Raw genomic sequence first — 19133 nt, forward strand, 5'->3', positions numbered from 1 at the left:
GCAATGGCATCTCAACGGCGGCCGCATGTCAGGAACAAGGCGACATCGAGATCCTATTGGATGACCTGTTCCTTCCAGTTTGCCCCTCCAACGGCGCATGGTGGGAGCTGAGGTTGACACTTGCGCCCCTTTCTGTAGTTGCCGCGTGCGTGCATCGCCCGCCGCCTCAGCTCTCTCGGGCAGAGGTAGCCGTCCAACAGCTAGCCATTGGGATGGACAGCTTTAGGTACTTCGTATCCGCTTCAGCTTCATCTTCATCGTCCCTGCAAACTGTTGGCCCGGTGCCGACGAGCTGCATCCTGTGACACACGAAGGTTCTCTGGCGCTGCCCCCCACCGCCGGCCCGCCCCTGCGAGCCCCAACCAAGCTTCATGTTTCCGCCTCTTTTTTGGTACCGACACGCCAGCTTGGTGCAAGGGTCAGAAGGATGAGAATAGCGGCCCCCGGCGTGCACGATACGCATCCGAGAACAGCATGGCACGCCCGGACTTGCCAGCCCATGTTTCACCCCTCCCTCCGATCGCCCCGGGCGCATGATCACCTACATACAGACCTCTCGGTATTCCATGTGGCCGCCTCCTTTTCTTGGCCATATCACGAACGTTGCTCCGGCTCCCATCTCCTTTGGGTTTCAAACTTCCCGATGCGCCAAGCCAGCACTCCCGGGTGTAGAGGTCACTGGTGTGGTAGCGGTAAGCGTTCAGCCGAACGCAGATGGGCCCGGAGCCTTGCGTGAGTTACCCAGCGGAGGAAAGGGAAGAAAATACCCGCATCTATCGTGTTTTCTGCGGTCTCCCGGTTTATCTTACCGGAATAGGTAAAGTGGTGTAGTGAGTTCCCAAAGGTAGTTCCCGTCACTATCGAGCGTTGAATTGTGACGGGCCGCATTAAACAGCTAGCTCGGGAGGTGATCGACGCGTTCGTTGTCAGCCTGGTGATGCCTCCTTTCTCGCCTCAGTCCGGCCCGGTCTTGTTGAGTAACCTGGCACCCCCACCACGGGTATTAAATGCGAACCATAATCACCAGGCGTGGAAGCCTTAACGGAAGGAAGCATAAACTTCGGGAGCTAACAAAACGCATCGACACGATTCTGTTTCCACGATCTACACTTTCCCTCAACTTCCCGGGAACCGACAACTTAGACTATTCCCCCCATGTAACTTAGTCTGATGAACCGGGAGTTGGTGAGGGCCATACTATACAGAATACGTGTCATGCTATCAAACCGCCCATCATCAATGCCATTGCCGTAGTCCAAACCAAACCAAACACGGGACGTCTTGTATGTGCACCATCGCCACGGAACCAAGCCAAACCAAGAGCCCAGTCAAACAAAGTATATAGAGAAAAGCAGTCTCGTTCAAACATCATCACAGCCCCACCTAGGTAGTCCTGGCTCCCTTAACATCAAGACCCTGGCAGACAGGTAAATAAACAAACAGGCGTGTATAGGTAAGCAGGCAGGTCGGACGCCAAACCTAAACCCAAACCCAAACCCAAACCCAAACCCCAACACAGCCAAACTCAGTCAAACCCATCCCCATCCCCATCCTCCTCCCCATCATCCCCACCCAACTCCCCCAACTCCCGAATCTTCCCCCCCAGCACCGCCCGCCCGTACCGCTCCGCCACCTTGCCCGCCGCCTCCAGCATGCGGCCCGAGCGATCGCGCATGAGCTGCACCATCTCGAGCGCGCGCATGCCGCGGTCCTCGCCGCCCTCGCGGCACTCCACCGCCAGCATCTGCAGCAGCGCCTTGTCGACGTCCAGCTGCAGCCGCGCGAGCCGCGCGCGCTGCGACGCCGTGGAGGAGGAGGATGATGAGGCGACCTGGTCGGATAGTTGGGCGGTGTGGATTGATTTCTGGAGGTAGGTTTGCGTGAGGGCCAGGGTTTCGGCGTCCCCGGTGGAGGGGTCGTCGTCGTCGTTGTCGTCGTTGTCGGAGGGGGCTTCTGGGGAGGAGGGGGCTTCGTCGGCCGAGAGCATGTCCTCGTCGAGGTCGTCGCCGCCGCCGCCGGGGTTGGTGGGTTTCTTTTTGGGGGGCTTGGCCTTCTTTTGCTTCTTGGTTGGGGGGGCTGAGGCAAGGGGGATGGAGAAGTCGAACTCGGAGAGGAGGGGGCGTGGGAAATAGGGGTATTGGTCGCCGCCTTTGAGGATGATGCAGTGGAACTTGTTGTCGGCGACGGCGATGGGGAAGTAGGTTTCGTTTTTGCGGCCCGAGGCGAGTCGTGGGAGGAGCTTGGTGTCGAGGAGCGGGATCCAACAGGCGCGGGATGGCTCGCGCCAGTGGAGGAGGGTCAGGAGCGTGCCTGTTGAGTCGTAGATGCAGGGGTCCTGGGGGGATGTTAGTGACGAGTGGGAATAAAGGAGGGTGGGGGGGGGGGGGCAACGTACGCCGCTGTCAGAGAAGAAGACGTTTTTGACGGTCGCTCCTTCAGGGAGTGCAACCGTGTCCTCGTTCTGGCAGATCTCGTCCCGCTTGATGTTCTCGATGGTGTACAGCAGCCGGCACATGCCGTCCGCGCCGACAGGGCCGTTGCCCATGGTCAGGACATAATCCCCCCAGCTCGCACAGGAGACGGCGGGCGTGCTCTTGGGGCGGTACACCCGATAGGGAATGCCAAACAGCGTGTATATCCTTACATAATTCCCAGTTGTCGTGACGGTAATGAACCTGTCGCTGAGCGACATGGCCAGGACTGCCTCTCCCTTGGGCAGCTGGATGCGCCAGTCGGTCCGCTGCGTCCAGGTTTCGTGTGGGCGATAGAAGAGCACAGCCGGAGCGTCATCCTTGGGTGGGCATGAGAAGAGCGCGCCCTTGTCGTTCAGGCAGGCCTGGTCGTAGAGGAAAGTGTCGGTAAAGTGGAAGTCTCGGTGGAATTCGTGGTCGTAAAACTCTACCGTAACCGTGTGATGGGAGTCTTGATCCACCGTCCATATGAAGCCGATCAGGTTCAAACACAGGTACTTCCGGTTTCCACGCCAGGGGGTTGCGCCAGGCTGGAAAGCCCGGTGAAGTTGTGGTTGGACGAAGTTTCCGCGCTTGTTGGGACGCTGCCCGAGAGGGTCATCATCAGCTGAACGTTTTCGGGAGGCATTGAGCGTGTAACCCGCCCCATCGTCGTCAACCACGAAACCATCATCGTCACCCGCAAAGCCGTCATTCTCATCCCCAAAATTATCATCATCCAGCAGGTCATCCAAGCTATCCAGGGAACCCCTCCGAGGGCGTGATGGCAGGGCCGCACCATTCGACTCCGGCCTCCTGTTGTTGGCGCCAATATCCGCGAGAGGGTCATGGATGAAAGGGGCAGGCTGTCGAGGTAGCCTGAGCAAGGAGACGAACTGTTCGGAGACGAACTCGTCGCAGATGAAGACTTCACCGTCCGACGTGGTGAAGGAGGCCAAGTTCTTGGTCGGATGCCAAGCGATATCAACCACATTCGGGTACTCGTATCGCGCAAGAACGGTCTGGTCCTTGGTAGACCAAATCAGCAGCTTTTTATCCTTGCCGGCTGTGGCGAGGAGGGCGCCGTTCGGAGACCAGGCCACGGCAGTGATGTCCCCGTCATGTCCCTTGGAAAAGGCGCGCTGCTTCTCCCAGTCGTTCTTGGATACGACCTGAACCTCCCTCGTTGGAGTCGGCACAGCGAATGCCCGCCCGTCGGGATGCCATGCCACCTTGCACGAGGCCTCTGATTCGGTTTCCATCCGGCCAATGACGCCGTCTACCTTGCGCATGAGCTCGGGGTGGTCGGCCGTCAGGGAGTAGACGTAGACGACTCCGTCGGTACATGACAGGGCCAACATGCTACCCTTGGGGTCGAACGAGAGATGCTTGGTCGGCTTGCCGTGCTCCTTCAAGGTGAGCAGCTGGGTGTTGTCTTGAATGCCGACCAGCTTGACGGTCAGCTCATCGCTAGCCACGGCGCACCACTTGTTATCGGGCGAGATGGCGACATCGCGGACGGGCAGAGAGGTGCGGAGCAGGAACTTGTCGAACATGCTGGTTGCAAACGGGGTGGCGGCGAGCGTGTAATAGCTGACGGTGCCATCTTCGGCTCCGGCGACGAAGAAGGTGTTGCCCGCGGACACAGCCAGGTTCTGTTCCTGGCAGTCGTCGATATTGTCGGGCTCGCCGTCAAAGCCCGTCTTGTAGAGACGGATGAGGTTATTGGAGCCAACCGTGACCAGCCTGGTACCGTCAGGAGTGTATGCGCAACGTGTGGTCCCCTGTGTGTGCGCTGGCCGTGCCCGCGGCCGCGAGGAGATAAAAGACGTCATATTGTCAATTGGAGCTCAGCGAGGAACTCTGACATCCGATCCTCTGGCTAAAAAATTCTGGGCCTTTGGGATATGTTTTTTTGGTGTGGTTGCTGTTATTGCGTGTGGGCGGTGAAGTGGTGCTGTTGAAGTGTGGGGATGCCCATGAGTGGTGTTGAAGGGAGACGCGTCGACCCGCGTTCCCATTAGTTTTCGCGTCAGGGCCCCACACCGTAGGGAGGTTCGTCCCACCCAGTCTTTGTAAGTGGCCCGCCAGCTGCCATCGCCTGGCCACTTCGATTGCTTTCCATCAGGCACTAACTTAGACTAGATTCACTCATCAACAACTCGAGGCAGCAACAAAAAAAGACTTGGATTTCTGCTAGGCAGCAAAGAATTGAAAACGTATAATACCTTTCTCCGCGGTAGATATTTTACACACCGGATTTGGAACACAACAACTCCCGAGATGCAGTCCGCCGACCCCGAGCACTTTTTTGAGACCGAGTGAGTTGAAAAAAGGGGTAACCGAGTGATGAGGGCCTCCCGGCAACACCCGGCTGATTATCGTACAGCGCAGCCCAGGAGAAGAGGCACCGGCGGGCAGCCAAAGCCGGGAACAAATATGGCAACCCAATCTCCCTAAAATCCAAGATTTTGGCCGCCGTGCCTGACCCTAGATCCCCTTCATCCGCACTCCTCGTTGCTGAGTCGGCTGGCGCTGTGCGCCTGGTCAAGCTCAATGTACGTATGTTTAAATTATGGAGAATAGAATCAGTGTTCTGATATTGTTCCAGGAGCCCGAGGACACCAAGACGGCTTACCGTGGCCCAACCGCCCCAGTCTGCTCCGTCGCTGTTGGCGGCCCCCACGCCGGGACTCTCTTCGCCGGCTCGTGGGACAAGAACGTCTGGTCTTGGGATCTCGCCTCCAAGGCTCCCGGGCGTAAATATGTCGGCCACACAGACTTTGTCAAAGCCGTCGTCTGTGCGACTGTCGGAGGCAAGCACATCCTGATCAGCGGTGGCGCCGACAAGAAGATCATGGTTTGGGACATTTCCACGGGAGTCAGGTTGCATACGCTGCAGGACGGCGCGGTAAACATGCTCAGCATCCAGGACCTGGTCGTCGACCATGCGTCTTCCACCGAAAGTGAGGTTAGCGTCATCAGCGCCAGCAGCGACCCGCACATTCGCCGGTGGAAGATACGGCTCGACGGGTGGGAGCAGGTCGTTGAAACGTCTCCCGACGCGCCGGGCACGGACCGTCGGACTATTCTTGAACACGAGACGACCGTCTACAAACTCGTGCTCGACCACGACAGCGACGAAGTTGACCTCTGGACTTCGAGCGGCGACGGTACGACAAAGTGCCTGTCGCGGATGAGGAACTTCACCTGCGAGGACACCTTCCACCACGGAGACCACGTGCGCGCCGTGGCGGTCACGGAAAAATGGGTGATCACAGCGGGCCGGGACGAGGACATCAAGTTCTGGGACCGCACCTCGGGCAAGCTTCATTGCTCCCTTGTGGGACACTACGACGAGGTCACAGAACTGGTCGTGCTCAGGGGCCCGGGCGGGTCGGGCGACCGGGTCTGCAGCGTGAGCATTGACGGCACGGTCCGGACATGGCCTCTGGAGAAGGCCGGCTTAGACGCCGCCCTCGAGGAGCAGGAGAAACCCGCGGGGGAGGATAAAAAGGAGGTCGGTGGTGAGGACCTGCTAAGCGCTGAAGAGGAAGCCGAGCTTGCCGCACTCATGGACGAGTAGCCCGAGGAGATTCTTCCTCGCCGTGACTAACTTCATCTTCGTTAACCAGCGCTGTTACACACGTGGTATCCCAAGCGCCACCGAGCGTTGATTCAGTTTGATTATCAGGAGTAGCGATCGGCTGCAAGCGTCCGGCCGGTTCCACGGGACTCCGCCGCATAGGAGGGGAAGCAAAATCCGACAGCCAGGGATCATGGTCTACCCGCGGACGACCGGGATTGCGGCTCGCCGCAAGAAATCCCCACAATGGGGAATGACGATTGGGAATACTACGAGCCAAGTGGTTGTTTCTGTCTCGGGAAGCTTGATCCTGCACTCGCAAGGTTCTAGATGGCGAAACAAGATCTAGACGCACGCTGGACTTGCTGATTGAATGAAACCCGTCATTAGTTGGTGCTGGTCGAAGTCGGGCAGTTGCAGCCGACCCTCGGAGAAAGAAGGTTGAGATAGCAGATGTGTCCCCGTGGGTCGGCATGGAGCCAAGGTCAAAGGGAGAAAGAATAGCGAATTTGGCCAACCAATGCACTACCTATTCAGCCCTCGGCTATGGCCGCCTACCTACCCGCCGCCCAAGTGTGCTGTGCGAGGCGTGCCTTGACGTTCCCATGCGGTTCCGTGGCGAGAGGCGTAGAAAATAGCATTTCCTCCAACCGCCTCTCTTGCCAGCCGTCCAATATAGAGTTGCATCAGACTATAGTTTTCGCGGTAGTTCACGCGGCCGATGCCTGTTGGCGGCGAGGGGGGGGCCGGGAACATGACGGCGGTGGGTCGGTGAGGTGACAACCCGGCCGTGGGGTCGCCCGATTATGCGTTTTTTCCCTTCCGACCAGGCCCTGCCCAGTCGGTTTGTCAAAACGATGGTCGCGCACCCGGATATACTGTGTAACTACGAGGTATTGACACAGCCGGCAAAACATTCAAGCTCTGTACGTATGTAGGTAGGTAGGTAGTTCCTGGGTATAGGTGGCGCTTTTGATGAACCAACTCCGAGACAATACGCCTTCCGTTCGGTCGAGATCAGGCCATCTCGGGAACAAATTGGGATGAAGACGACAAGTCACCCTATTTTTACATTTTTATCCCATCCCAGATCGGGATGCCCAGTCCCGCTTCAGGCTTGATGGGATTCCCCAGCATCCAACCCGGTCAACCCCACAGCCCGCCGCACGTCCATTACCTTGAGCGGGTTAGCGTCCTGCACAACAGATCATTCAAAGATAAAGTTTCAGGTTCAAGGTCTCCGATTGCATGGAACTGCCAACGCGCCCAATTGTATTTGCAAACTCTTGTTGGCACTTTCCATACAGATTACTTTGTCCACACGTTCAGGCGCACCCGCCTGGGACGGAACGCTTCCAACACAACCCGGACGGCTTCCAAGTTCCAACGCCCTACCTGCAGAAATCAGCCACCTGCATGGCCGACCTCGCTTCCGAATGCAAGCACAGCTCAGTCGGTCGTGGGGGCGGCGCAGGCCAGACGCACAGCTGAAAGGCTCTGCTCCATTTCTTGCCTCTGGCAACGTGCGTAAACGAGCCTAACGATGCCTTTACATGACACACCGTCCCGGTCTGCCAGCAGGCCAGGGCCTTGCACAGTAGCCGTTGGTGTGCACACCTGGCGCTTACGCACAGCATTCCCCAAGGTTTGGTTCTTCACATCGCACAAATCTGTTTCAAGGTTGAGACGGCCAATCACCGAATGATCTTGGTTGCTGCTACCCGGGCAGTTCCCGGCTGCTAAAAGATGCAACTTCTTTTACATTCTTCCCGAAAGGAAAAATAATAAGAAGAAAACAATCTACCAGGTAGCACCTAGTTCGGGGAAACAGGACAGGACGGGACGGGTGAAAGAGAAGCGCACCCCATGCCCGGCACCCCACCCCCTCTCCTTCCTCCCGTGGCTTCGGGCAGAGATGCAGTCACGCAGTGCAGTTTAGCATCTCTGGTTCGATCTGCCCGTTCCTTCCTCTTACCCGGTACCGGTTACCGTTGATACATTTACTTTATTTTATTACTTGTAGCCCTAAGCAGGGCAAAAGGCCCGGAACCGGACAGCCACAACCCAAGTTGACCCAAAGATTCCCCCTCCTTTCAACCCCACCACTGCATGCCTTCCCAGGTTGTGAGGTCCGCCCTTTCGAGCTTTCATTCGCTTTCAACCCACTTTCAGTTTGTTTGCTCCGCGCAACAAGGCGGCGCATGTGTGATGGATGGGCTGAGTTGTTGGGTCGACTTTTAGACTCACACACTTCCTAATTCGGGTAGTACAGCATGCACCCAGGCTTCGTGCAGGCCTCTCATCCGAAGCCCTCCTCCTGCTCGTCACTTCTCACTTTCTCGCTTTCCTCTTCTTCCATGCCCATGGCCTTCATGCAAGCCACCCCCTCGCGTTCTTGGTCCCTCGAGGATTCCACCTAGCCCATGTTTGGGCCGATCTCGATTTCCTTTTCTGAAGCCACTCGCTCTCGCCTGCAAGACCGTTGGTCAGTTGGGTGCGCCGCCGGGGAACGGTTCGCAAACATCGCAAGCCTCACACGGACATCGGCAACACCGTCCGGGGGCCTTTCTTCTTTTTCTAGTTAATATTCTAGAAATCCCAACACGTCCCTCACCCCAGCTTCGCTTGCCCCGTTGGTTCCAGTAAAGGAGTGTGGCGGTGACGATCTCGAAGACCGGCCGTTGACTTGGGATTCATCATGACCATGTCGATCCCACGACAGCGCCCTGGGCGTATCGTTGCCTTGGAGGGTCCTTCGGAAATCGTTTCTACTCAATTGCGTCTTCTCCCGGCCTCTCCCCAGATACTCGTCCTCCCAAGTCTTCGACACTACTTGAGGGACATCAACCCGGATGCGCCTTTCGACCCGCGGGAACTCATCCGCCAATATCACGCTGCTTCCCAAACCCGACACACAGAGGCCCTAGATTTCTTGAGGCCCTCCATATCGACAGGCGAGAAGCGGATTGTCTTCATGCACGGGGGCACCATGTCGGCCCAGGTGTCATGTCTCTCGACCATCATGGAGCATGAGCCGGATGGTGATATCGAGGAAGCCTATGCCACTTGCATCCGGCTGGCGAGCAATGGCGCTGCTAGGCTATCATCTGCGAGGCTCTCAGACTACGAAGCCGGTGGCTCGCCTTCGGAAAGCGTGACGATGGGCGAAGTACTTGAGCCAGCAGTCTTCGATGGAGCGTGGGGTCGACGGCACGAATGGGGAGGATACATGGAAGACGCTGGAGGCGACACCGTCGAGGAACGCATCATTCGCGCCATGAGAGCTGCAGACGCCCTCGACAAGGAGACCGAGTTTCTCCAGCCGCTCACGCCAGACGTGGATCTCACAGTTAAGCTGGTCGATATCCCACCGTCCAAGAAGCGGCTGAGCTCAACCGTTACTGAGGCTTCCGAAATTCTTCGGGGGCCCAGACCGCCCTCCCCAAGTGACGGCCAGACGAGGCTCTACGAGGACCCAGTTTCCCGTGTCTCACTCGACGCCACCTCGGCGGAAACACCCGCCTCAGCCGCACCTCGCAAACCTCCTCTGAGGATCCACATCCCGTCCTCGACGATACGCTGGGCAGGCGATGTGGCACTCGACGGCAGCCGGCCAAACGCCTACCACTCACAGGACCAGGTACCCGGGGTTCCATCTCACAAAAGATCACGAACCGCCGAGTCGAACCTGTCGCCTAAGCAGAAACCCGTTGGCCATGACAGCGTCCAGGAGGAGGTGGTGGTACCAGAGTCACGAAGCGATCCATTGCCTTTGAGTGGGGACGGGAATTCAACTGAGCCGACGGCCTCTCGGCCTCTCGACACAAGAGAGCAGCAGCCTTTCGAGTCGGTTTTGCCGCTTTTGGAGGATCTCGTCGTCTTCTTCACCCCCGAGACACCCGACAAGCTGCAGAATTTTGTTTTCAGGCGTCTCAGTGAGGGGTATAAGACTCCGCGGCAATCAATCTCAATATCGGCGCCTTTGGTACCCCATTATGACGCTTTCCAAGGAACAAGTCGCCTCGAGACAGGCGATGGCCGGGAAGTTGACCAAGGCCAGTCAGAGGACAGCAATCCCGGTGCGGTCGTGCCCTGGATGCGGAAAGACTTGGTTCATGGCCTACCCACGCCGAACCACTCTCCGAATCCGCTAGACACCTCGTCCGTAAGCACGCCACTTCTAGATACGAGGCTCTATAGTATCAGCGTCGGACAGGAGACGGCAGCCTCCATACAGAATTTCTTGCGGTCATTCCTCGGCTCCCAGTTCCCGCTACAAGACCGTCGGCTTTCGGCCGCTGACGGCGCCGAGTTTCCAGCAGAAGCTGGCTTATGGAGAGCTTTGGAGTACGACGGACAGGCCGAGTCCCATGATGGCGAAAGAAGGCTCGATCTGATCATGGCCGTCGGGTCCGAGAGCGGGGTGACCAAGAATCGTTTGTCAGAGGTTATCGGGCAAATCGAGAAACTGGGGTTCAAGACCAGCGGGCTGTCGCGAAGCGGGCGGTTAGATATCAGGTACGTGACCGGAGTTCCGGCTCGGATAGAAGAGGCGCTAACGGAGACAGATATCTCATCGCCAACGCGATGCAGGCGTTTACTGCCCAGCCCCTGACCAAGCAAACTCAAAGCAACCCATTTGCCGACCGCGCCCTGCTCGCCGCGCTAATCATCCCTCATCTCGAAACGTACTTGGCCACTCACCCGGACGTGCGGTTTCTGCTCATCGAGTATCCCTCCGAACACCTTCCGACCGTCCTGGCCCTCCAGACGCTCATTGGGACGGAGATGATGAAGGTCGTGGGCATCATCGACAGTGATGTCTCGACCCCTGTACAGCAGTCTTTGTCGATACCGGACACAAGCCGCCGCGCGAGCGAGGGCTTCCGGTCTCTGAACCGTCGGGGGTCACGCAAGTCGGGCGCCTTCGTCGGGCCCTGCTCCTTCTCCAAAGCCAACTTTCTGCTCGCCTCGTCCGCTACTGGATTCGAGACTGCTGCTTTTGTCGCCGCGATTCGCGAGAGCTTGATCTCCATATCGGATTACTACATGCCCGAACATCCACTCTACAAACACCCTGCTCCAGAATCACCACCGACGAAGTCGTGTCCAAGTCCTTCCGTGAGCACGAAGTCCACCGACATAAAACCGCACTCCGAAAAGACCTCACTAGTTCCTGGGCCAACCCTCATCACCCCACCATCTTCTCCAACGGAATCGTCGTCGCCGCCTGCGCACCCACCTCATCACGTCAACCCGCGAAGCATCCCTCCCCGGTCCTCGTCCTCAGCAGCAGCGTCACCGCCCAGCAGGGGCACCCGTTCCTTCACCGATAACCCGCCGATGAGCAGCCACGTGCAGTGGGGGGAGGTCAACTACGCCATTCCTCCGGTACCCCCATTGCCCACCACCCACACCCTTCCGCAGACTGTTTACAGTCCCCATCACCAAAAGAAACACTCCGATCCCCTTTCACCGCGCGGCATTGCCCCGCCATCAACACCAGCACCAGCACCACCACTCACATCAACGGCGGTGTCCAATGGCGGTGAGGCAGATGACAAGTCCCCTGAGCACCTGGAAGCCCCACCAGAGTATACCGCCACTGCCACTGCCACTGCCACTGTTGCCGCCAACAACGGCGAGGACGACTACTACTACAGCGAGGACGACTCGGAGCCTGACCCGGAAGAGCGCCGGCTGATGCCGCTGTACCTCCGGCGGCGCGAGGAGATTGAGAGGGGCCGGAGCAGCAAGGCGATGCGGTGGTTGGGCCTGGTCTAGAGGCTCATCTTGCCGCCTGTATTATTCGTGGTGTTTGTTGATCCGGGTGGTTTGTTCTTGATTTTTTTTTTTTTGAGAGCTAGCTGGGCTGGTGGGGGTGTAAGATCACTTGGGCCGTAAAAAATGTATCGGGAGTTTGGGTTGGGGAGTTGAGTTAGCTGCCTTGTTATTTTCTTTTTCTTTTTCTGGTCTTCTCAATCTCCTTTTTTGTTCTCTTCTTTCTTCTTCTCGTTTGTGATACCACCACCAGATTAGCAGATTAGCGGCGGAGTGGGTAATGGGATTGAAATCTTGCACGTCTTTTTGACCACTACTGTGTTACGTTATGTTGTGTAAACATGTCTAGGGTGTCGCCAGTTTATCAGTTGTAACGTGAAACGGCCGTGGGGACTGAGTAGTAATGAGAGTGATACGTGCTCTGCCGTTGAGAGGAGGAGTGAGTATATGAAATGAGAATGAGATAAGCTCTTGTGCATTGATGCCTGACCTAGGTAACTCAGTCCCCGCTAGCCACCATGACGAGTCTCTCGCTCGGCCATCCAGCATCATCAAGGACGGTAGTCATTAGAACAGCATCTCCAGGTTAGGCACCACGAGTCTAGTTCACAAACACAGTGTATCAATAAACAAAACAGAACAAACCCCAGTTATGACCAAGATGGGAAAATACACAGACGCGAGCTGTAAGTGGTAATAGTAAGGCAGCGGTGGCAGTAGCGGTAAAGAAAAATCAACAACTCCTGCTCTGGCCCGGTCTGTCGTGTTCCGTTTCCGGGGGCGCCTGGGCCTCCCCCTCCGCCTCCGCCTCCACCTCCTCCGTTCCCTCGGGAGGAAAGGATCCGTCCCGAAAGACGGAATATCCGAGCTAGGGTTTCCGGGAAACGCCGCTCTCGGAGAGGACTACGTGGGAATGAGAAGCCCAAAGCGAATGGAAATCCGACCGCCAGCGCATCCAAAGGACACCCCTCCTTCCTCAGACCAGCCACCCCGCAGATCTAACCACGCCCCCCCCCAATAGTGTCCGAAAAACCCATCCGATGCAAGAAACCGTAAACACCCGAGAGCAGCAGCAGCAGCAGCAGCAACATCAAACGGCGCAGTAGACGAGCCTTCGCTTAGCAGCAGCCGTTGTTGTTGTTGCTCGAGACGCCTTGGCCGGGCGCGACATTGACGTTGGCTTTCGTGTTGTTAGTAGCGATGCTGCTGCCCATGCGCTCCTTGATCTGGCGGGCCATGGTCAGGAAGGCCTGCTCGACGTTGCTGGCGTTCTTGGCCGAGGTCTCGAGGAAGGGGATGCCGAGGCTGTCGGCGAATTCCTGGGCGGGGGTCAGTTCCGTCAACGAGCTTTCAGACGGCAGGTGCGGGGGCGTACCTTGGCGACTGTGTACTCGACCACCTTCTTGTCCGCCATATCGCTCTTGTTTCCTACGAGCAGCTTGTTGACGCCCTCGGTGGCGTACCTGTCGATCTCCTGCAGCCACTGCTTCACGTTGTTGAAGCTGTCCATGTCGGTAACGTCGTAGACGACGCAGATGCCATGGGCTCCGCGGTAGTAGGACGATGTGATGGTGCGGAACCGTTCCTGGCCGGCCGTATCCCACTGTAGTCAAGTCAGCTCGGGGCTCTTCCTCTCCTGCCTCCGCCTCATGTTTGGGCCGGGCGGGGGATGCCGGGGTGGGTTATGCGTACGATTTGTAGCTTCACCGTCTTGCCGTCGAGCTCGATGGTCCGGATTTTCTGTGAGAGTCAGCCACCGCAACCTGACCGCCTTTTTCGGGTAGCCACATACGAAGTCGACACCGATGGTGGAGATGTAGGACTCTGTGTAGGTGTCGTCGGCGAACCGCAGGAGCAAGCAAGACTTGCCGACACCGGAATCACCGATGAGCAGCAGCTTGAAGAGGTAGTCGTATCTAACATATTGTTAGTCGTAGGCATAGGGCGGAGAACGAGAGATCCGGGGATCGCGAGGATCGGGCGGAAATCGGCGGAGGGAACCCTAGAGAAGAGCGGGTGTCAGCAGTAGCAAACAAAGGCAGAAGAAGCGGGCAGCAGGCGCCAGGCGCCAGGCCGCACAGCAAGAGGCGGCGACGTACTACTCGGGATTCATGGTGGGCGACTTGTAATAGTGTTGTGTCGAGGATGTGGTGGAGTCAGATGCGAATGGCTGCAGTTGATGCAAGTGGAGAAAAGTGCAAGTGGCTAAAGGTGGGTGGTTTTGGTCGGAGTTTGATGATGGGAAAGGCTGGTCGGTTGTCGAAGAAGAAGTGCAGTCGTCCACGGAAGGCTGCTGCGTCAGGGCGTCAGAACAATTGGTCCAAGGCCCAGCTTGGCCCGGGCGAACATCACAGGCGGGCCTTCAGGGGGGGTAAGATAGCTCTATCACGTGATGCGTATCTGGACTGTGGCAAGTGTGGCTTGTTCACCGTCAAAACGCAGTCAAAAACGCGAACCCGGGTTGAAGCAGAAGCAACCAAAAACAAGAAGGGGTTCACCTAGGCCCAGGCAGACAACTTGACTATTCCGCGTGACTCAAACTGGGGTTCTCAGTGCCCCGAGGTGCCGAGACGACGCTTCAGGCTCGTGACGCTGGGATGTGGCTTCCCCACTGTGTGTCAGCTGGCGGCGCCAGTCAGGTGGGGGGAAATGGAGCCTGAAATGCCGACAGCATGGGATTCCAAGACTGGAGCCCAGACCCATTTTGTTCGGCTGTGTCGCAGCAAGTAAACTCCCTTTCTTGCATACAGAATATATCGGGGCCGTAGTACCCAAACTGGAGTCGAGTTGAAGACACTGACATCATCCCTGCGGCGCCCGCACCTCAACACCACGCAGAGCAGCCAACCCCCATCGAATATATCCCGTTAGCCAGTCGGCCAGTCCCGTTAAAATTCACAATCGGGAAGGGAATCCACAAACCCGACAACTAAATGTCCACGCCGGCAAGGATACTGCGATGTTCTCTGTACGGGTCTGCATCGCGGGTGTCTCCAGCGGCAGCTTGTGCAGCTCCATCGCCACGGGGAGCTCCGCCAGCAATTGAACGGTGGCACAGCTCAGAAGCACCCGCATTCTACCTCTCCACAACTCCTCGCCCACCACGAACTTCGAATCTTCTCTCAACACCCAGAAAGAACCTAGCAACTCTCCAAAATCCGAGCCCCCCACCAAAACTTATCCCCGACATCCCCCTCTTCACCTCCCACCCGCCCCTCCTCTCTCCGGAGCCGGGTAACAACCACAACAAACCGCCTGACGAGCGCAAAGTCAAGCTAGGCAAGAGTACGCTCCCCCCCCCACCTGTTTACCATCCCCCCCCCACCAACCACCATATAGAACCAGCCAGCCAACTAACACTCCATCTACTACTACTCCCACAGCCCTACGCATCCTGCAATCGCACCTCCCCACGCTGCTCCAATCCCCGCCGCCGCAGGGGATCCTCTCACCGCGGATCACGCTCCACCTGTTCCCCTCGACGCACCCGCACCTGCCGACGGTGTCCGGGCGGGTCGCCTACACGGCGGCGCTGTGGTCGTCGCCCATCGCGTGGAACCGCCTGCCGCTCGTCGGCAACGTCCGCCTGCATATCCTTTCTGAGCGCATGCTCGACTGCTCGGCGTACGATTCTGTTGGTGGAAGGCCAGGTGGTGGTGGGCGCCGTGCTGATGGCGCCGGGGGGGAGCAGCTGATTGTGCGGTGGCGGACGGTGGGGGGTGGGGGGAGGAAGCTGAGGGGGTGGTTGGGTTTTGGGGGGGATGAAAGTAGTAGTATGGGGAGGGGGTCTGGTGGCGGGGGTGGGAAAGGGGAGGGGATACGGCCGCGGGAAGAACGGCAGCGGGAACGGCTGCATGGGGAGGAGGAGGGTGGGACGGAGGTGAAGGCGCCGGTGGGCATGGCGCAGGCTGTTGGGTCGAGTGACAAGGAGTTTACGGGGCTGTTCATTTTTGATTTTGACAGCGAGGGGAGGATACTCAACCATACGATCGAGCATATGCAAGAGAGCGGGCAGTGGGAGAAAGGGGTGGGTGCGAAGGTGGTCGGCTTGACGGATTGGTTGCTGGGCGGAATCAAGGGCGGCGAGGCGCCGTGCCCTGCGTTTGCGGCGAGGTTCAAAAAGGGGAGGTGATGGTCTGGTAAATACCGACCATGGGAGGGTTCCAACCTCCTTGTATGTACAACATTTGCCTTGCTTTACGATTTGGGAGGCGCTTCAGATCGACACGGCGCTGGAGATGGCTCGGAGTTCACGGTTACATCACCCCCAGGGGCAGGGGAATCGGTCAGGAATCAGGTCTGGGGGAGGTATGGGGTTTGTATTGGCGTAACGCACCCTCCTCGATCATAGGCGTTGATAACTTTTGTAAATCGCACCAAAACAAGAACATCAAATACCAACAAAACAAAAGAAACCCCCCTTTCTGCGTAAGCCAAGCCAGCCGCATCATTGTTGAAAATCCACAGCCGCCTGCAGCAATACGCAGGTCCCTCAGACGGGCACCGACGTATCCCCGCCCATCTCGCCGCTCAATTCCCTTGACGTCGGGCCACGCCGCTGCGCCCCGGCAGACGCCTGGGAAGACGCATCCGCGGCCGCGTCATACACGCTGCCGTTAGCACCGTCGATGCCGTTGGCACCATGACCCTGCTTCTCCTTGCCGCCGCCCGCGTCGCGCTCCTCCAGCAGCGCGCGGATGTGCCCGTTCAGCCACAGGCCGTCGAGCTGGGCCGGCGCCATGTCGCGCGCGCCGGCGATGCGGCCGCGGCAGGTGGGCGTGCCGCACAGGCAGTCGAAGGGCTGGGCCATGTACCACTCGGTGGAGGGGTAGAAGAACTGGGGGGGTGGTTAGTTGGTGTTTTCTTTTTTGCCCTTTTTTGTTGGTTTTAATAAGGGGGAGGGGGGTTGACACACCGTCAGCTCATCGCCGGGCTGCAGTCCTTTGGGGCCGGCGATGACGTTCATGCTGGCCGTGTCGAAGATCTAGAAGTTGTGAAAGGGGGCTTCATGTCAACAACGGGCCACGCCTTGTGCTGTATCCGACCACCCTCTCCTCCGGGAGAAGAATGGTACTGACCAGAGACGGCTCGCAAGAGTGGTTAATGTACAGCAGATCGCTGTTCAGGTTGAAGTGGCCGTCACGGCTCATCTGGACCGTCGCGTACGTGGCCTCGGGGGCGATGGTGCACGGCGGGAATTCTAGTTTGGCGAACACACCAAAGGGAGGGAGGGCAGTCTTGGAGATGCTCTTGGTGGTGAAAGCGGCCTCGTTGACGATGACCTCCTGAACGTCGGGGTGCGACGGCTGCACCCAGTGCGGCTTGATGGGAGCCATTGGGTTCGGAATTGCTTCAGTGTTGGGAATTACGATCCTAACAAAAGAGCGCTTCTGGAAAGCGTGAGGTTTGCCTCAATTGGAGTGGAGTGGGAATGAGTTATCGAGTTACCGCTGAGAGCGTAAGAGGAGGGAGAGAGAGGGAGGGGAGACGCTGTGTATGGTGCTCAACTCCGCTTCTTATGGAGGCTGTCCCTGCAAAACGACACAATTTCCCAGGTGTCGCTTTGTTCGGCCTCGCTCGGCTACTAGGAACCGAGCGAGCGGGTACTGTAAGTATGGCATTTGACACTCGGCCAATTCAACTCCCAATGAGGCTAATGGGACTTCCACGAAAAGATGGTGCATTTCACAAAATTCCATGTTGTGGAATGTGGATAGTTATCTTCGTCACCATATTCTTTCACTAACTCTGCCCGGCTTCATTTGGGCCCCACCAAAACACATAATCACTCTGATAGATTCCCGAGGCAAAAAAAGCCGCTTGTATCGCGATAGTGCTCGGCATGTGCCCACAGGAATGGTCCAGGTTAAAGTTGAGGCTGATGGATCATGGTGGGGTTGAGCTGTCTCGCTTACAGTTGCTTGAGTAAAGGTGGGGGTGGGGCGCCGAACCTCCGAAGCCCCGGAGCGTGTGATCGGAGCGCCGGCAGAACCGTGAGCCAATAAGAGATGCATTGTCTGCCAAAGCAGGCAAATGTTTTGTTGTTCGAGTATCCAAAGTCTTGACTATTCGACCAAAAGGTTTAAGTTGGAGAAATAACAAAAGCAAAAGCTCACCGGCTGCCTCTCAAACCCGGTCTGGTTTACATAGAGGGGAGGTTTACTGGGTAAGGGATGGGGTCCGGCGAGCTAGCCGGCTACGTAAGGGGCGCACCTTTATTTTGCTTTCTGCTCCGGAGGCGGCTCGAAGCGGTGACCTCTCGGTAGAGAAATCGCCAGGAGTTCCATTCGCCCTGGGGCCTTGACCACCCCCACTGACGTTGAGCCATTATGGGGGTGGTCGGTGACATTGGGTATGTTGGAACTTCTATAGGTATCTACCCAGGGTGGGGTTATTTTCTTTTGTTCTCTGTTTTCCCGGTTTTCCTTACCACGCCAGGAATTAAAGTAATCGGTGCCACAACACCAGAAACTCCCAGGCTTCAAGCTACCTTACCCAAGAAGTATCGAAATGCCTGCAGCCCAGGCAATCGTAAGACGCGAGAGCTTGACTCAGAACTCGGGAAGAACGCTGCCTACCTGACACCCATGACTTTCCGCCGATGGTTTTGTTGCTGGAACCAGTTCTCAAGTATCGCCTCGCATCGGCCGCAACTTATAGAGATCCCATTGGGCATCAAAACCAGCCATAGACCAAACAATCCAAATAGTCATCGCACAAACGAGTTCGGGAAACTCACCTCGCGCGCACAAGGCGACGACCACTAGAACATCCGCTCGTCCGTCACAACAACGTACAGAACAACCGTCAAGTCCTCACCCTTGATATCTCGCACCCCCTCCGCCTGCAACAGCCTTTCCTCCCCCGGCTCAACAAGTCGCAGCTCCGAAAAGCCTGGCGGGCCGTCCCGGGCAGTTCGGTGCGCAGAAACAAGCATTCGGTACGCAGTTCGCCGCCTCAGCGGATAAGGGGAGTTGGCCGTGTGTCGCGTCCTGGCCGTTGGCCTCGAGGAACTGGTCCAGGAGCGCCACGGGCACTTTGTAGCCGCGGGGGATGGTGGTGAGGCCCATGCCTGGAGGTGTTGTTAACATTTATTTGGTGGGATGATCGAGATGGTAGTTGAAATTGGGTAGGTAGGAACACGTGATAAAAAAGGCTACATTGACCGCGGAAATCTGCTCGCTGAGCTGTCGGAACAGGCAACTAGAAATTGCAGTGTAATTGGTTCGGTATTCGGTATGTCTTTGCCTCTGGGGTAAATTAAAGACCGTGTGATTCCCTCACAACGTTGGGGGCCAAATTCTCGGTAGAAGAAC

At 57.5% G+C, this 19133-nt stretch overlaps 7 protein-coding genes across 7 annotated transcripts; 3 read left to right on the forward strand and 4 right to left on the reverse strand.

Annotated features, from left to right (window-relative positions):
• Positions 1 to 1525: 1525 nt before the first annotated feature.
• On the reverse strand, positions 1526 to 4447 carry B0H64DRAFT_357604 (WD40-repeat-containing domain protein; the record flags this gene model as incomplete). Its single annotated transcript, XM_062801621.1, has 2 exons — positions 2396 to 4447; positions 1526 to 2335 (listed from the first exon to the last, which is right to left on the reverse strand). Exons 1-2 carry the CDS (start codon positions 4283 to 4285, stop codon positions 1526 to 1528), a joined length of 2700 nt encoding a protein of 899 aa, XP_062661111.1. The 5' UTR covers positions 4286 to 4447.
• Positions 4448 to 4588: 141 nt separating this feature from the next.
• Positions 4589 to 6133, forward strand: B0H64DRAFT_127626 (WD40-repeat-containing domain protein). The gene is made up of 3 exons (XM_062798073.1): positions 4589 to 4771; positions 4840 to 5008; positions 5062 to 6133. Exons 1-3 carry the CDS (start codon positions 4734 to 4736, stop codon positions 6034 to 6036), a joined length of 1182 nt encoding a protein of 393 aa, XP_062661112.1. The 5' UTR covers positions 4589 to 4733; the 3' UTR covers positions 6037 to 6133.
• A 2601-nt stretch (positions 6134 to 8734) lies between these two features.
• On the forward strand, positions 8735 to 11820 carry B0H64DRAFT_416603 (uncharacterized protein; the record flags this gene model as incomplete). Its single annotated transcript, XM_062805176.1, has 2 exons — positions 8735 to 10554; positions 10605 to 11820. 2 exons carry the CDS (start codon positions 8735 to 8737, stop codon positions 11818 to 11820), a joined length of 3036 nt encoding a protein of 1011 aa, XP_062661113.1.
• Positions 11821 to 12935: 1115 nt separating this feature from the next.
• On the reverse strand, positions 12936 to 14335 carry B0H64DRAFT_457858 (GTP-binding protein ypt1; the record flags this gene model as incomplete). Its single annotated transcript, XM_062807394.1, has 5 exons — positions 13920 to 14335; positions 13610 to 13733; positions 13510 to 13557; positions 13193 to 13420; positions 12936 to 13136 (listed from the first exon to the last, which is right to left on the reverse strand). The coding sequence occupies exons 1-5, from the start codon at positions 13928 to 13930 to the stop codon at positions 12936 to 12938; spliced, it is 612 nt and encodes a 203-aa protein (XP_062661114.1). The 5' UTR covers positions 13931 to 14335.
• Positions 14336 to 14750: 415 nt separating this feature from the next.
• Positions 14751 to 15701, forward strand: B0H64DRAFT_372943 (uncharacterized protein; the record flags this gene model as incomplete). The annotated part of the gene is made up of 3 exons (XM_062802254.1): positions 14751 to 15102; positions 15201 to 15529; positions 15627 to 15701. 3 exons carry the CDS (start codon positions 14751 to 14753, stop codon positions 15699 to 15701), a joined length of 756 nt encoding a protein of 251 aa, XP_062661115.1.
• Positions 15702 to 16129: 428 nt separating this feature from the next.
• Positions 16130 to 17362, reverse strand: B0H64DRAFT_127723 (uncharacterized protein). Its single transcript, XM_062798074.1, has 4 exons — positions 17266 to 17362; positions 16896 to 17207; positions 16733 to 16801; positions 16130 to 16654 (listed from the first exon to the last, which is right to left on the reverse strand). Exons 2-4 carry the CDS (start codon positions 17151 to 17153, stop codon positions 16310 to 16312), a joined length of 672 nt encoding a protein of 223 aa, XP_062661116.1. The 5' UTR covers positions 17154 to 17207; positions 17266 to 17362; the 3' UTR covers positions 16130 to 16309.
• An 843-nt stretch (positions 17363 to 18205) lies between these two features.
• B0H64DRAFT_473693 (uncharacterized protein) lies at positions 18206 to 18887 on the reverse strand (the record flags this gene model as incomplete). The annotated part of the gene is made up of 2 exons (XM_062808009.1): positions 18206 to 18685; positions 18762 to 18887. The coding sequence occupies 2 exons, from the start codon at positions 18885 to 18887 to the stop codon at positions 18581 to 18583; spliced, it is 231 nt and encodes a 76-aa protein (XP_062661117.1). The 3' UTR covers positions 18206 to 18580.
• Between the last annotated feature and the right edge of the window lie 246 nt (positions 18888 to 19133).

Source organism: Chaetomium fimeti (genome assembly GCF_033439085.1).
Source record: "Chaetomium fimeti strain CBS 168.71 chromosome Unknown B0H64scaffold_3, whole genome shotgun sequence".
Taxonomy (NCBI): domain Eukaryota; kingdom Fungi; phylum Ascomycota; class Sordariomycetes; order Sordariales; family Chaetomiaceae; genus Chaetomium; species Chaetomium fimeti.